This window comes from Triturus cristatus, chromosome 11, assembly GCF_964204655.1.
Source record: "Triturus cristatus chromosome 11, aTriCri1.1, whole genome shotgun sequence".
Taxonomy (NCBI): Eukaryota; Metazoa; Chordata; class Amphibia; order Caudata; family Salamandridae; genus Triturus; species Triturus cristatus.
This window is the reverse complement of record NC_140594.1, coordinates 156,044,386-156,061,132: the sequence shown is the minus strand read 5'-3', so window position 1 is coordinate 156,061,132 and position 16,747 is coordinate 156,044,386. Positions and strand designations below refer to the sequence as shown.

The window sequence follows — 16,747 nt, the reverse complement described above, 5'->3', positions numbered from 1 at the left end:
GTTCTGAGTTCAGAATTGTTAGAAATAGATTACCTACGAGTTGCAGGAACTCTACTCCTGGGTAGGGGCTGTTGTATCTATCTAAAACGCAGCCTTTTCAGGATATCATATGACGATTGATAGGGTGGGTGGAGTGGCCTTGTCCATGCAGAGCGATAAGATTGAACTTAACTAAACTACACTGATTGTATTTATTGTTGTATCTTGCAGGAAGATTTTGATATCTTTCTCTCATTTGAAGAGTATGCGGATCGCCTTCTAGTTTCTCAGTTGCTTGAAGACTATATAAGTGCTTATGAGACTGCGCTATCAAAGTCTGCATCGAAGAATGAAGAAGTGATCCTAGATATTAATGCCAAGGGCTCATTCACTGAGTCACGGCTTTACCGGATGGCTTCACTGTTACAGGTTTCAGAGCTTGAGCTAAAGAAAGAGTTGGCCTTGAGGGCCTTGGGTGCTGCGAACAGTGACCTTGCTTTGGATATATGCAGGTAATAGCAAAATCGATCAGTCTTGTTTTTCTTACATCTAGGAAATGAAAGTCTGCTCTTTTTCACTTGACACAATGACGCTTAGAGCATTTCTTGTGGCCTGTCCAAAAGGGTTGTAGCAATACAGGCACACCAAAAAATGTTTGATGTTGATGTATGGGGTGGGTGTTCCTTTGCTGCTGGTTTTTGAAGAGTAGACAACAGTTTTGGAAATAAAAAATTTACAATTTTCTGCATTTTCCTTAAATTTATTTAAGGTTGTCTTAAAGTAGCTAGATAACTGCCCTCCTCTGGTCCTGAAAAGAGCAATTGTCCTCCTGGTTAATGACAACCAGGAGAGGAGCTCAGGAACATTTGTCTGGCACCTCCAGCCTCTTTACTTTCATAATTGAGAAGATAGGTTTTCTGGCTTAATTGATCAGTTATCAGCAGGTCTGGTGGGATTACAAATGGGAAATGTGGACTTGGGTTCAGAGTTGGAGGCCAAAAGGGAAAGATGGTTTTCTAGGATCCCATTGGTGAGAAATCTCTGTTCCAGAGCCAGTGTTGACCCCGCAGCAGAAGGAGACCTTCAAGGAGGCCATGCTACACATTTTCAGTGTGCCTCCGATTTCCCCTGGCTTCCCTGTGGGCTCCATGTAACCGCAAGAGCCTCCAGTCGGGTTACTAACTCCAGTAAAAATTTGTACTTCAAACCCTAGATCCATGGCGGTCCCTGCTATCCCGATGCCAATGGCACTGTTAGATGATCCGTTGCCAAGACCAATATCAGCGCTCCAACCAACTTTTGGACCAGGATCAAGGTACTAAGTTACTCGGGCCTGCATGGCTCCTGTACCCGGCCCGCGCTCCATCGCGGTCAGCTTGAAATGTTGACTTTGCCCTGGTCTAGCACGACCTCAAGTAACCCTTAAAGTGCTATTTGCGTCTAAGCGCAATTTTTCACTTAGAAATTTAAAATCTCGACTTTTACTTATTGGATTTTTGTTGTTTAGGTCTTGTTTAGTTCAGAATATAATACATTTTTCTAACCCTGTGTGGAGTCTTTGTGGTGCGTTAATTGTGTTACTGTGTGTGTGTTGCACAAATACTTTATACATTGCATCTTTAGCGTAGCGTGACTGCTCTGTGCCAAGCTGCCAGAGGGTGAGCACAGGTTATTTTTTAGGCTCTATCTAGCTTACCCTGACTAGAGTGGTGGTTCCTGTCCGGACAGGGTGCATAACTGCCAACCAGAACCCCATTTCTAATGCTCTTTCATTGGAGCCAAACTGGACACTGCGGTTCCGTGCTTTCCCTCCGGGAACAGAGAGCCCAGGACATTTGGGCAATCATCCTGATGTTTCAGTCTCGGTCCTGGATCTCAGTGAGACCGACTCGAAGGCTGCTGGGTCTGATGACCTACTGCATCCTGCTGGTGAAACATGCCCGGTGACACATGCAGGCTGTTCAGTGGGACCTAAGGTTCCAGTGGACACCGCACCATGGAAATCTTTCTAATCCGGTCTGGATATTGGAGAAGACAGCACAAGATTTGCAGTGGTGGTTCCTGAACCGAGATTGGGTCAGGGGCAGACCCTTTTTCCTTCCCCACACAGAGCTGACAGTGGTGACCAGTGCATCGCTTCAGGGAAGGGGTACAATTTGGGAGGGGTGGAGATCAGAAGCGGTCAGACTCAGCTCCATATCAGTCTTCTGGAGCTGAAGCCGATTCACTTGGAATTTAAAGTGTTCCTGCCCTCCAACAAAGGGAAACTGGTCTAGGTGTTCACAGACAGCACTATTGCTTTTTTTGTCCTGCAATAAGCAGGGATGGGTGGGGTGGTGGACCATGTGTCAGGAGGTCCTGCGCCTCTGGACATGGCTGGATCGTCAGGACATTTTCCTGGTCGTGCAGCACTTGGCAGGATCTCTTAACACCAAAGTGGACAAACTCAGTCACAGAGCACAAATGGCATCGGCAACTGGATGTGGCTCAAGATCTCTTCTAGAAGTGTGGAGAACCATCTCTAGATCTATTGGCCACTGCAGAGAATGCACAATTTCAGTACGTCTGCGTGCTAGAGTTTCCAAAGTGGCTCTTGCTCGGTGACTCATTCCAACTAGACTGAAATATGAGACTCCAATATGCCTTCCCGCCGATACCTCTCCTTCCCTGAGTTCTGAAGAAGAGCAGATCCAATCGTGCCCAAGTCATCTTGATGGCTGTAGACTGGGAGAGGAGAGTATGGTATACAGAATTCATGCACATCTGTCCTCCAATCAGGCTGCCCCTCGGGAGGATCTCTTGTTGCAGCAAAAGGGCAGGGTTTTGCAGCCAAATCTGCGCGCTCTTCACCTTCATGCATGTCCGCCAGTTCTGCTTCTGCCAAATGTCCTGCAGAAGGTGAAGGAGAATTGAGTGCTGCTGATTCAGATTGTCCCAGATTGGGCTCATAGGATTTGCTGCATGGTATGCAACTCTAGTAGCTCTCAGTACTCTACTGCCCTTAGCTCTCCTGCACACAGTGGACATGCTTGTGGAGCCGCAAGGGCCGTCCTGCCACCTGCATCCCAAAGACCTGTGGCTGCACATGAGGAGAATTACTGGTGTTTGTTAGAGTGCATTTCACTTTCAGATAATCTCTGACGTTATCTGAAGTTATTTCAGTGTGCGAGTCGAAAGGCATCACCCCTTTAATACGTGCTTTCCCTTCGTCTTTCGATAGGTTTCCTCTTGCACTCCAGATTCTAGCTATGGTTATGATTAAGGATCAATCTGGTGAACCTATTTGCCTTTGTGTGTGACTGAGAACCTTCCCTATTTAAATTGCCGCTAGTGGATCGTTTCCTGAAAGGTTTGCTTTGCTAGTTTCCTCCTATTTCTTGGTATTGATCCTCTTTGGGTGTTGATTATCATAATTTTTCTTCAAACAACCAAGGAGGGGCAGTGCAAAAACAGATTCGACTACAGACCAGTATTCATCGTACTCTTCAGGAGAGAGTAGATGATGCGTTCTTTGTAGACCACTGAAGCGAAGAAGGGCAAAGCTGTAACCAAAAGCACCATTTCATGCAGGGTCATCCTCTGTATCAAGACTTGCTATGCCTTAGTCATAGACCCTTTAGAAGGCTTTTGTTCCCACTACACTGAAGCTGTCTCTGCCTCCTTGGCTGTCTCTAGAGATGTTCTGTTTACTGACAATAGCTGCATGGCTACATGGTCCTCCTTGCATATTTTCGCCAAGCATTACTGTCTTCCGTCTCAGACACTCAGTTATAAGTGGGTTCTGTGCCCTGTTGTGTTGCATGGCTTCCTTGTCTAACCGGCATTACTCCGTCAAACCTTCCAGGGAGATATTGCTTTGGGATGCAGTCAGAAGATGAGCAAACTGCAGGAAGGAGTATCCATGAGAAGAAAAAGATACCCACCTTCTGTAATATTTCTGGCAGATACATGAACGAGAGTCGTTGTAGTGCAGTTTGCTTGCCCTACAAGGACATTATCACCAGAAGAGGGGAACTGCTAGTTTCACTGTGACCGGAGACCAGTAGACCATTGGTAACTGATTTTAAGCTGAACTTCACCTGGACTTTGAGGGACATCTGCCCCTGTGGCCAAATCTTCCCACCGTGGTTGTGGACCCAAGGGGTGTCCCCAGGAAGACGCCCATCACTAGATCAGCATCCTATATCCCTTGCATCAGGGCACTTCATTTTCAAGAACACTCGATTGAAATTTGGGGCAGCTCGCCCATAGAGCCCGAAACAGGACTGCAGACTGCTTTTACTTCAGTGTAACTGTCCAACTGGACCTCTTTGCTCCCTGTGACTCACACTCTGCTGTAGTTGGTCGACAAAAGCGAGCCAGAATAGTAGTTTACAACTTTTAAAGGTTTTGATAAATTACCACTAGTGCGATCCATTACAATGACTTATTTCACTTAGTGAAAAAGCAGTGATTTACTAGGTCTTTGAAAGTTCATATCTCCTGAAATGCCTGCCTTTGAGGTTCCTATTTAAAGATAAAAATACAATTTATTTTTAGAAATTGGTGTCCGGTTTTTACAGAGTCTCTAGTTTCTTCCTTATTCAGCCGTTTTGGTACTTAATGTTTTTCACTTGTTCCTTTGATAAACCAGTATTAAAGTGATAAACAATTGACCGCTCAGTCACAGCTACACAGGGTTGAGCTAAGGTTTTTCAAACTATTCTGACTGGACCCAGTACAGGTAGTGAGTTTATTATATGGTGATATTGCACAACCGCGCCATCTAATAAATTGCTTTCCTCATAATTATGCCTTCCCAACATTTCTGGTCCTCCTCAAGATGATTTCAAAAATAAAGCAATGCAGAACAGAAGCCGTACTGAGTACCCAGATTTGTAAAGGTGTATGTTATACCCGGAACTACTGAACCGGAGTATGTACAGGCCTGGGTCTACCGTTGAAACAGCTTTACCCTTTGTTGCATTTTGCAGCAGTTTTAAACTTTCCTCCTGGTAACACATGCTTTATATCTGACCCTGATCTTTGTGTGAAACTGATTTGAGTCTTTCTAGATGAGGAACTTGTGGGAAGGCGTAGAAGAGTAAGCTACTTCGTTCACACTTTTGCTGATGTGTACAGATCATCCCCAAAAGGTACCTCCCTGTACTCCAGCCTGCTGAGATGTAGTATTTCTTCAGTTTTGTCTTATCTAAAAAAATAATTTGTTGTTATCACTGTATTTCTATGTCTGGCTAAACAGTGCAACTGTATTTGTTTGCATGATGTATTGCTGAACTACATAATAAACCTACATAATGTGGGCCTTTGACTCCACCCTGTGGAGTAAATTCTCTCACCTCATGCCATTGGCTTTTTGGTGTTTCATTCTGCCTTCCATGACAGAATATTTTACTTCCTAAAGGTACACACATTCATCACACCGATTGTCACATTAAATTCTCTCCTTTATCCACTCTCTAAAGAAAGCAATCCTTCTCTTCCAGGGGATCCTCCTCAAAGTCATAAGCACTGAACAGTCCTATCCATAAGCGGTGTTCACGGAGCACTTTAAAGAGTACACATATGTGTGTATATAAAACAACAATTTGTACCATAGTATGTTATATGTATATTTGTTTGCTGCCTAAAGAAAGCTAAGAATGGCCAGATGTCATAGAATTTTTTTTTTTTTAAAAAGCCGGTCGCATAGATGAGCGTCACTATAAAAATGTGATCATAGAACATTTTTCACAAACCTTTTTTAAAAAGAAAGGTAATATGAGACATTGTTAGCTAATAGGCTGCAATGCAAAGCATATAATAGAAAACTGGCACTGTGCCTTTAAGAACCTCACAATACCCCAGTATCCCATCATTCCTCACTGGTGACAGTTAGGTCATTTTTTGGAAATTGGGAATCCTTGGTGAAGCAGTTGTTGAGGGCTGTATTAGTTTCTGTCCAGGTAGGTGATTGGGTTGCTTATTACTTTGATGAAGACATGAAATAAAAATGGCTCCAACAGTCGCCCAAAAAGTTTCCTTAAAGACGCCTATCCCACTTGAGTATCCGCTCTGGAGTATGACTATAGGCAGTAGTGTCTAGTAATTGTATGAGCAAAGCTCCAAGTAGCTGCCTCCCATATTTCTGAAATGGGAAAATTCCAAAGAAGGCCTCTGTTAGCATCCTTTTCCATTGTGGAACGTACTTTAGGTCTACCAGGTAGGGCTTTGTTTGCTATCTGGTATGAGAGAATCATGCTTGATACAATCGATATAGATGGTTTAGAAGAAGGCAAACCTGTATGGGCTTGACCATAGTTTATGAAGGAGACGACCTAACTGTCTTTTATCCTTGGTTTTGTCTAGATAACATTTCAGGACTCTTAACATCCAGAGAATGCAAGGATTTTCCAGCTGGCATTGATGGATTAGAGGGGAAAAGTGGGTAAAAAAAAGTATAGATATATGTATAGCAAGAATTTGGAGAGAGAGAGACCCCTTTTCCTTTTAAAAAGGTTTGTGAAATTTTCTATGGTCCCCTCTTTATAGTGATGCATATCTATTCATTTAGCTTCTTTTTTAAATGAAGATTCAATTAAATCTGGCCATTTGTAGCTGGCTGCATATATATATATATATATATATTCAGCCGTTCGGGCTGTAGCTTGGACTAAAGGTCCTATAGAAAAATGCATGGGGAAAACGCGTTTTGGGACCCCCCTTTTTTCTCGGCCCCCGCTTGACGAATCCCCCCGAGACTTTCAGGGTAGGAGCGGAGCGGAGCGCCCCACCTATTTTAAAAATTTCGCCAGGATTCGTCAATCGGGGCCAAAGTTATTCAAAATAGAATGTTGCGGATTTCCTATGGAAACACGGTCCTAACTATAACTACCTACTGGCGACCGCCAGTAGGTAATATATATATATATATATATATATATATATATATTCACTGAAAAAACCATAGGTTTCACACATGTTATAGTTAGCGGAAATTTTACTGATAAAAAACCAATGAAATTGCCCCGTTATAGTTAGTGCTGGCAACTATAACTCACGCGACCGCAATCCTCTGCTGATGCTAATACTGTATTTAGACACTTATTTGCCCATGTCTTCTTCCATACATTTTTAGCTATACATATATTACAAATATTTTTTTTTATAAAGACACATATGTCATCAGCAGAAGATTGCGGTCGCGTGAGTTATAGTTGCCAGCACTAACTATAACGGGGCAATTTCATTGGTTTTTTATCAGTAAAATTTCCGCTAACTATAACATGTGTGAAACCTATGGTTTTTTCAGTGAATTTGCAAGGTTTTTTAAATGCTAATTCCTAACTATAACGTGTGTGAAACCTATGGTTTTTTCAGTGAATTTGTACGGTTTTTTAAATGCTAAGTTACTTTACGCCATTCGCGGCGTGCGCGCCCACTTAACGCAGTTCGTTCCGTGCACGGTTTTTATCAACTTTAATAAGCCCGGTACATTTGGTGGCCTTCGGCCACCAAAAGCACAGGGGGTGGGGTCAATGTGGATAGTGTTTTTTTTATTTCTATTTTATAATTTCATGTTGCCAAAATCTCGGTTTTTTTCATACGTAATAAGCCCTGCACATTTGGTGGCCTGCAGCCACCAAAGGCACAGGGGGTGGGGTAAGTGTGGATAGTGGTTTTTTTTTTTTTATATTTTTTTACCGTACGCGTACGGTAAGCGTACGGTAAGCGTACACGGCGAAATTGCCGAAAAAATAATATAACCGTTTTTGCTCTTGGGGGATGTTTGGGGACACCCTCAACATGACTATGTGGGAGGGAGTTGTCAAAACAGCCCCGTAACATGTTTTTGGGCATCATGTTTGATAAAAAACACTCAGTGCGAGAGACAAAATGGCGGACGCCGCTTCCTGGTTTCGGCCGATTCGAATGTTTACTAAGATCTAAGTGCCAATCAGAATCGCGCTCGCGCACGCCACCGTACGCGTACGGTAAGCGTACGGTAAGCGTACCGTAAGCGGGCTCAGATATATATATTGATTTAAAGGCTATTTTCTCAGAATCTACTGAACAGATTTACACCAAACCTACAAAAGGCACTTCCTTGACCTAGGGACTACCTCTCTGCCAAATTTCTAGTAATTCTGTTCAGCCGTTCGGGCTGTAGCTCGTTCTAAAGGTCCTATGGAAAAATGCATGGGAAAAACGCGTTTTGGGACCACCCTTTTATCTCAGCCCCCGCTTGACGAATCCCCCCGAGACTTTCAGGGTAGGAGCGGAGCGTAGCGCCCCACCTATTTTGAGAAATTCGCGAGGATTCATCGACCGGTGCCAAAGTTATTCAAAATAGAATGTTGCGGATTTCCTATGGAAAAGGGGTCCTAACTATAACTACCTACTGGTGACCGCCAGTAGGTAATATATATATTACCTACTGGCTGTCGCCAGTAGGTAGTTATAGTTAGGACCACGTTTCCATAGGAAATCCGCAACATTCTATTTTGAATAACTTTGGCGCCGGTCGACGAATCCTCGCGAATTTTTCAAAATAGGTGGGGCGCTACGCTCCGCTCCTACCCTGAAAGTCTCAGGGGGATTCGTCAAGCGGGGGCTGAGATAAAAGGGGGGTCCCAAAACGCGTTTTTCCCATGCATTTTTCCATAGGACCTTTAGACAGGGCTACAGCCCGAACGGCTGAACAGAATTACTCGAAATTTGGCAGAGAGGTAGTCCTCAGGTCAAGGAAGTGCCTTTTGTAGGTTTGGTGTAAATCTGTTCAGTAGATTCTGAGAAAATAGCCTTTAAATCAATATATATATCTGAGCCAGCTTACGGTGCGCTTACGGTACGCTTACCGTACGCGTACGGTGGCGTGCGCGAGCGCGATTCTGATTGGCTCTTAGATCTTAGTAAACATTCGAATCGGCCGAAACCAGGAAGCGGCGGCCGCCATTTTCTCTCTCGCACTGAGAGTGATGTTTAAAATATAAAGCACAAAAACATGTAAAGGGGCTGTTTAGACAGCTCCCACACACATAGCAATGTTGAGGGAGTCCCCAAAGATCCCCCAAGTCAAAAAACGGAATTTTTATTTTTTCGCTAATTTCGCCGATTACGCTTTCCGTACGCGTACGGTATAAAATTATTAAAAAAAAAAAAATTATCCACACTCTCCCCCACCCCGTGTGCAATTGATGCCGGAAGGGCACCAATTGTGCATGGCTTATTATTGATGAGTTAAACTAAAATATTTTTTAAAAAAATAATTAAAAAAAAAATTATCCACACTCTCTCCACCCCGTGTGCAAATGGTGCCCGACGGTCACCATTTGTGCATGGCTTATAACATATACGAAAAATTAAAATATTACCTTTCAAAACGAAGTGCATCATATGTCCTCCATGTGCGCACGGCACGAACTACGAATCGTGGGTGCTCGGGGCACGGTGCGCGCACCTCGCGATTTTTTTAAAAAAACATTTCACGGTGCGCGCACGGTGAAAAACCTGAAAAAAAAAATAATTAATAAATACATAACTTAGCATTTAAAAAAACCGTACAAATTCACTGAAAAAACCATAGGTTTCACACACGTTATAGTTACGAATTAGCATTTAAAAAAACCGTACAAATTCACTGAAAAAACCATAGGTTTCACACACGTTATAGTTACGAATTAGCATTTAAAAAACCTTGCAAATTCACTTAAAAAACCATAGGTTTCACACATGTTATAGTTAGCTGGACATTTCACTCGTAAAAAACCAATGAAATTCCCCCGTTATAGTTACTGCAGGCAACTATAACTCACGCGACCGCAATCCTCTGCTGATGACATCCGATATTACATCACTGATATATCTCTTTATGAAAAATAAATATTTGTAATATATGTATAGCTAAAGATTAATGGAAGAAGACATGGGTAAATAAGTGTCTAAATACAGGGATGTAATATCTGACGTCATCAGCAGAGGATTGCGGTCGCGTGAGTTATAGTTGCCTGCAGTAACTATAACGGGTCAAACCTATGGTTTTTTAAGTGAATATATATATATAACAATTTCTTGCTACACATATATGTATACTTTTTAGGGAGCTCCTGAATGTATTCAATGCTTACGTCTTTGATGAGAATTCCCCTGAAAGAGAACTAGGATTACAGGTGAGTAACTTTTCCTTAGGTTATATTTTCATCAGCATTGGTAAACCCAACTGTGCAGGCTTTGTAGTTAGAAAACGGGCCCTATTGGCTTAGCCAATGCTGTTTTTGCCCTGTCTTCTTTCAACGGCGGACAATTTAGTGGAACCCATGTTACTGGTACTGATGGCACCTTCATGCATCCGAAGCTTCATTTCTGAGGTTGACTGAATGTTGCACGGTTATGAATGCTTCCTTGAAATTGTACATTAGGAATCTGCAGGGATATCTGAATCCATCAGAAAAAGGGTTACCAAAGGTGAATAACATAAAAAAACAAAAAATGAGTGAGCAGAGTTAATGTGCTGTGCTGCAAAAATGCCTACTTTTCGCGAGGTTCTGTTTTATGCCTTTGTCATGTATTCCTCTTAAGTTATGTTTCTAATTTCTACTTGGTTTTCCATCAGGGATGCTTATGAAAATTACTGCAACGAAGCGACAGGCCATCTGCTGTTTTGTGTTGCCCTTAACCTGTGCCAGAAGTTAGAAACAAACGGACCCATGTTAATACCTGCAGGGGTGAATCTTCCCAGCATAGTATACAAGTTGGCATGCCAAGCAGCCTCAATATGTAATTCAGGTACGGTGCCATGTCCAAGACTGGAGAACTGCTTGCCTGAAAGTTTAGAATTGCCTATTGTTTGTATTTATTGTTGTGGCCAGTCTTCTAATAGACGAGTTACCTTTAAAGTGCTTTTGTCTTAATAGCTTATTTGTTCCATTGTTTGTTGTCACCATGTTGTTCAATGTGATATTTCTTATCTTAAAAAAAGATCTGCAATTTAGGTAAAAAGGTAAGAATTCTAGAAATTGTGTCAGCCTACCCCACTTATAATATTACTTTCTTGACTAATTTTTATCAGAAACAGTTGTCTGTTCAGAACAGGGCCTGTGTTACCAGTTGTAGTTCTTAGTTAGTATGGTGGAATCCTCACTAAATATTAGAGGTACAGTGTGAGATCCCATTATCTATCAGCCCTGTCCCTGGCGTGACAAGGTCCAAACTAAACTTGCAATAGGGGGGTTGGGGGCACCCTTTTAACCTGTTTTAAAAGTACTTGCATCCTAGGTGTACACAGTGATCCCTGTCACCACTGAGCTGGTCTGCGATGTTTCCATTTTAGAGTGACTGTAAATATGTATGGCAGAGTGATATAGCCCTCATTACAACAAACAAATGATGGACGGAATGCTGACAATGCAGACATTCTCCCCCAGTCAAGAGATCTGGGTTAAATCCATCGTTCTTTTGCCCACTACGCCACCCCAGTTCAGACATGGCCATATGCAAATCAGTCTTGACCCTGTGCCTCATGGGAACAGTCCAGCCCGAACTGCCAAGCCATGTCTTCCCTGGACCGGAATCAAGCATCCTAGGACCGGTTTCTGGCTATCAGCCGTCATCAGCCAGGATAGCTTGACTCCAGTGGCGTAGTGAGCACGGGTCCCACGTCTGGGAATACCCATCCCACTTAGGGCCAAAAGCATTACAACAAACAAATGATGGACGGAATGCTGACAATGCAGACATTCTCCCCCAGTCAAGAGATCTGGGTTAAATCCATCGTTCTTTTGCCCACTACGCCACCCCAGTTCAGACATGGCCATATGCAAATCAGTCTTGACCCTGTGCCTCATGGGAACAGTCCAGCCCGAACTGCCAAGCCATGTCTTCCCTGGACCGGAATCAAGCATCCTAGGACCGGTTTCTGGCTATCAGCCGTCATCAGCCAGGATAGCTTGACTCCAGTGGCGTAGTGAGCACGGGTCCCACGTCTGGGAATACCCATCCCACTTAGGGCCAAAAGCATTACAACAAACAAATGATGGACGGAATGCTGACAATGCAGACATTCTCCCCCAGTCAAGAGATCTGGGTTAAATCCATCGTTCTTTTGCCCACTACGCCACCCCAGTTCAGACATGGCCATATGCAAATCAGTCTTGACCCTGTGCCTCATGGGAACAGTCCAGCCCGAACTGCCAAGCCATGTCTTCCCTGGACCGGAATCAAGCATCCTAGGACCGGTTTCTGGCTATCAGCCGTCATCAGCCAGGATAGCTTGACTCCAGTGGCGTAGTGAGCACGGGTCCCACGTCTGGGAATACCCATCCCACTTAGGGCCAAAAGCATTACAACAAACAAATGATGGACGGAATGCTGACAATGCAGACATTCTCCCCCTGTCAAGAGATCTGGGTTAAATCCATCGTTCTTTTGCCCACTACGCCACCCCAGTTCAGACATGGCCATATGCAAATCAGTCTTGACCCTATAGCCCTCATACCTTAATCATCGTTTCTGGCAGCTACCAGCAGTATGAAAACTGTGTTGGATGTAAACTGCACTGTGATAGGTTTACTTACCAGTATGACAAAGGCCATTTACAGCACTAGAGGTAGTTCTCTGAAATCCTTGTCCTGTATAGTCTCCAAACTTATTGGGAGATTTTTACAAGAATCATATAAAACCTCTACAAATCACCATCACTGCCCGACACATCCCAACGGTCCCTACAAACCCATTCTTACAAATATTTGAATCAGCATGTTAACACATTTGACCAACAGTCACCACGTCCACATGACATCTTTTCCCTGCTGGTCTCCTGCCTCCTTTGACCCTGTGACTTGCTGGACGGACTGTTGGACAGTGTCTTGTACCCCCTTTCCCTCTGGACAGAGCCCAGCAGGCCATGGTGTTGTCTACATGGACCCCAGGTTTGGTTGTACTTATGGGGATAGTCCCTAGTTTGGTATAACCCTTCATCTGCTAGGGAACAGTGGTCCCCCCCCCCCTTAACCACTTCAAGACAGGGGGGTCTTTGCTCTATTTCCAATATCCAGTGATCTCATTCGGCCAGCATGCAACCAATACCAACAATTAACTTCTGTACTTTGATCTCGTTCCACCCTAGAAAAACTCCTAGAATTGCCAGGTGGGGCTCCAATGAATTTGGGATCAATCGAGTCCCAGTATCTCTTTATCACACCATGTATCAGGGTGCCCCAGGCAGGCCCTCATCCCGCCCCATCTTCCACCATCTTTTGGGGTATAATATATTCTACGAACATTTTTAAACTGTATCAGTCTCAGACAGGTGGGAATCGCCAATGCTTGGGCTGCCATTTTGGCTTTCGTCCAGTCAACTTTGTTCAACTGGCCCAGGTTAGACCCCTTCTGCTCCCACAGTCTGGCCAGCGAGTCGGCCTCATTCATACCTAGTGTCTTATATACAGTGGTTGACATTGTAAGTCTAACCTCCAATGGGTTGTACTCTAGGAGAGCCACTGCTTGTGCCTTATGTCAATCCAGCACATGGTGGAGTTGCAAATAGAAGAAGAACTGCGATTTTGCAAGTCGTATTCCGTAACCAGTTGCTCGTACAACTTCATGTGGTTTGTCTGCCTTACATCTACCAATTTGGAGATCCCCATCCTGTCCCAATTTTGAAAGCTTTGGAGCCTTGCTGTTTCGGATAGCCATGCTACCTTCCACAGCGGTCTTTCCCCGGTGAGCACCCACCACCACGTCATCCACCTAAGCGCTTTTATCTAACTGATAATAGGGATGGCCATAAGGCCCGGAAGGTCGGACGGGAGGGCTCCCCCATTTAGCCAGGCCCATGGTGCTTGCCCGGCTAGAGCGGTTTGTTCCAGCCTCGTAGTCGGATCATCTCGATCACAAAAAATCCAATCATTAGTCGAAAGCAGCTGTGCATCCCAGTAATTCAGTCTCGGGTCCACCACCCCCAGCCCACCTTCAAATAGAGATTGTATGCATTTCCTGCAGGAGACGTATAGGTAATGAAACTTGCCTGCCAAGTCGCAAACTATCTTGTAGGTATTTTAAAGGGATAGTGCTTCAGTACCTAGATCTGTGGTACTGCCGCCATTTTTAGCAGGACTATGAGCCTCAACATGTTCAGGGGAAGGGAGCCCCAATGTGTCTTGTGCCCCTGGAGTTTGTGAAGCAGGGGAGTTACATTACTTTTCCATCATTCTACTGGTCCTTGACTATATACATACCCAGATATTTGAAGCCCCTCATTGCATATCTAATCTTCTGGGACCCAGGTGGCAGATCCGGCTGGTCACCTACTGCTGGCATTATAGCTGACTTGTCTCAGTTCACACGCAATCCGGCCGGCATGTCATAAGTCTTTAGCATGCATATCAGTCATGGAATAGACTGCTCTGGCCGATTCGAGATATAAGAGTACATTGTCCTCATCTAAAGGTATCCGGTCCTCAGTGCCCAACTCCCACTTAAGGGCCCAAATATGGTCGTCCCTCCTTATCCATTCGGCTAGAGGTTCTATCTTAAGGGTTAATAAAAGAGGAGAGGCGGCAGCCCTGTAGGGTTCCCCTACCCATGGGAAGTGGTGTGAGAGACTGCTGCTAACTCGGACCCTGGCCCGTGGTTCAGGATTCAGCAGCTTCATGTACTTGCAGAATCTGGGGCCAAAATTGTCTGAATCAAAGGCCTTCTCAAAGTCCAGATGTAATAATGTCGTCTTTTCGGACACGGAGCCCTGGTGAGCCGTTTTTTTACTTTTAGCCTTCTGAGATGATGCCGGGTGCCCCTGGTCAGCATGAAGCTGTTTTGGTCCATAAGCACCAGAGATCTCACCTGAGTAACCAATCTATTTGCTAGATCCTTTGCCATCTATTTAGCCTCCACGTTTATCAGGGACATGGACCTGTATGATGCACAGTCCGTAGGTGGTCTTTCTGGTTTGGGGAGGGCTGCCACGGTAGCACTCCAGATGTCAAGGGGAATGGTAGCATAGGTTTAAGCTCTTTCAGTCATAACAAGGAGGTGTAGGATAATGGTGGATGCAAACCTTTTAAAGAATTCCGTTGGTAGTCCATCTGGTCTGGGCGCCTTCTCGAATTGCATGACATACTACTCTTTAAGCAAGTCGTCTTCCGATAGAGGCTTATTCAGCTCCACCCTGCTCTCCTGGGAACGCCTTGGACCACCAAATGTGCTGCTAAGGGATTCTGCTGTTCTGATCTACCTGGTGGGATCGAGGTGTACAATTTCTCATAATATGCTGCAAATGTTTCGGCTGTGACCAGGGCATCATGGGACATCTGGCTGTCCTGATACGCGTATCTGGGGTACAAATCTAGCTTCCAGTTATTTGGTTGCTAACCTATACATTTGTTTCTCACTTTTATCCCAGAGTACATACTGTGTTTTGGGACTCCCTTACTACTCCCCTCGAGCTCCCGAGCAGCTTCTGTTTAAGCACTTCCCTGACTGCCTCAAGACAACATAACGCCTCAGAGTCAGTCTTCTGGTCTAGATAATGTTCTATTTTCCAGATCTGCCGATTCAGGGCCGTGATCTTTATTGTTCTCCTTCTTCCAAACCTACGATGTATGCTATTATTTGCAACCCTGAGGTCTGCTTTCATGGCCTTCCATTATATAATTGGGGAGAATTAACTTTATAGTAGAAGACTTTCACCTCCTGTAGGAGTTCTTATAACCTTGTATCCTTTAACTATCCATCTTGGAGGTTCCAGTGGACCCAGTCTTATGTGTCGTTTGTCCCAGAGTGATCTCTGTGGGTGAGTGTTCAGACAGGCCCCTTGGATGGATTTTATCCCCAGACACTTCCAGAATGGCAACGAGGGGGAAGGGGCAGATAATCTATTTTCGAGTACGAGTGGACTGAGCGAGAGTAGTGTGTGTGTGTTCACACCTGTAGGAAAGTGCCCCTTTTAGACATGGTCATCCCCCCTTTTTGCTCATTTGTACTGATGATTTTGATTGGAAGTCCCTGTTAACCAGAGCCAGTCCCAGTGCTCTTTCCTTAAAAGTATACACAAGTTAATTGTAACCCTAATTGTAAGGACTTCAGCCCCCTGTAAGACCCTGGTAAATGGTACCACTGTTACCCAGGACATGAGTACTAAAGAAGGTCCCCAAGTGCTGCAGCATGCGTTATGCCACCCAAAGGGACTCGTACACAAACCACCTGCAGACTGCCACTGCGTGAAATGGTGGAAGCCATTTTGCAAACACAACATTGCCCACACCCAGTGTGCAATGCCTATGTACACTGCCTGTACTATATGTAAGTCACCCCTACATAAGCCCTTTAGAGCCCTAAGGCAGGGTACATTCTATTACATGTGAAGGCACAACTGCATGAGCAGATGTGCCCCTGTGATGCTTAGCTCCATTTACTAGGCATTGCAAGTACCCAGAAAGCAATTCTGAGGGAATGTACTGGGCACTGGCCATTAAGAGTTACCCAGCTACATACTGGCTTCAGTTAGAATAATGGTGTTTGGTATCAAATATCTTGTCTTATTAAATCTGTACATATGCCAGTATCAGACTTATTTAGACATGCACCCAGAGGGCACCTTAGAGGTGCCCCTGTAGACCACCTAGCCTCTTAGTGTGTTGGCTGACTGGTATCTTCCATTCTGCTGCCACACTTGTTTCTGACCCCGGAAAGGGAGGGTGTGCGCTCTGAGGTCATGAACTATGCGTGCTCTCTAGAAGGTGTTCTCACCTCCTCCAGCAGGATGGCTAACAATTTAGCATATCCAGACCAGAGG

At 44.5% G+C, this 16,747-nt stretch overlaps 1 protein-coding gene across 2 annotated transcripts in view; it reads left to right on the top strand.

The window, feature by feature from the left end:
* Nucleotides 1-16,747, top strand: part of KNTC1 (kinetochore associated 1) — a 1,031,844-nt gene that overhangs the window by 310,137 nt on the left and 704,960 nt on the right. For both annotated transcript variants that reach the window (XM_085636469.1, XM_085636468.1), the window contains exons 34-35: nt 211-491; nt 10,571-10,743. In XM_085636469.1, coding sequence (XP_085492595.1) covers nt 211-491; nt 10,571-10,743 — 454 coding nt within the window. The remainder of the gene's footprint in view (nt 1-210; nt 492-10,570; nt 10,744-16,747) is intronic.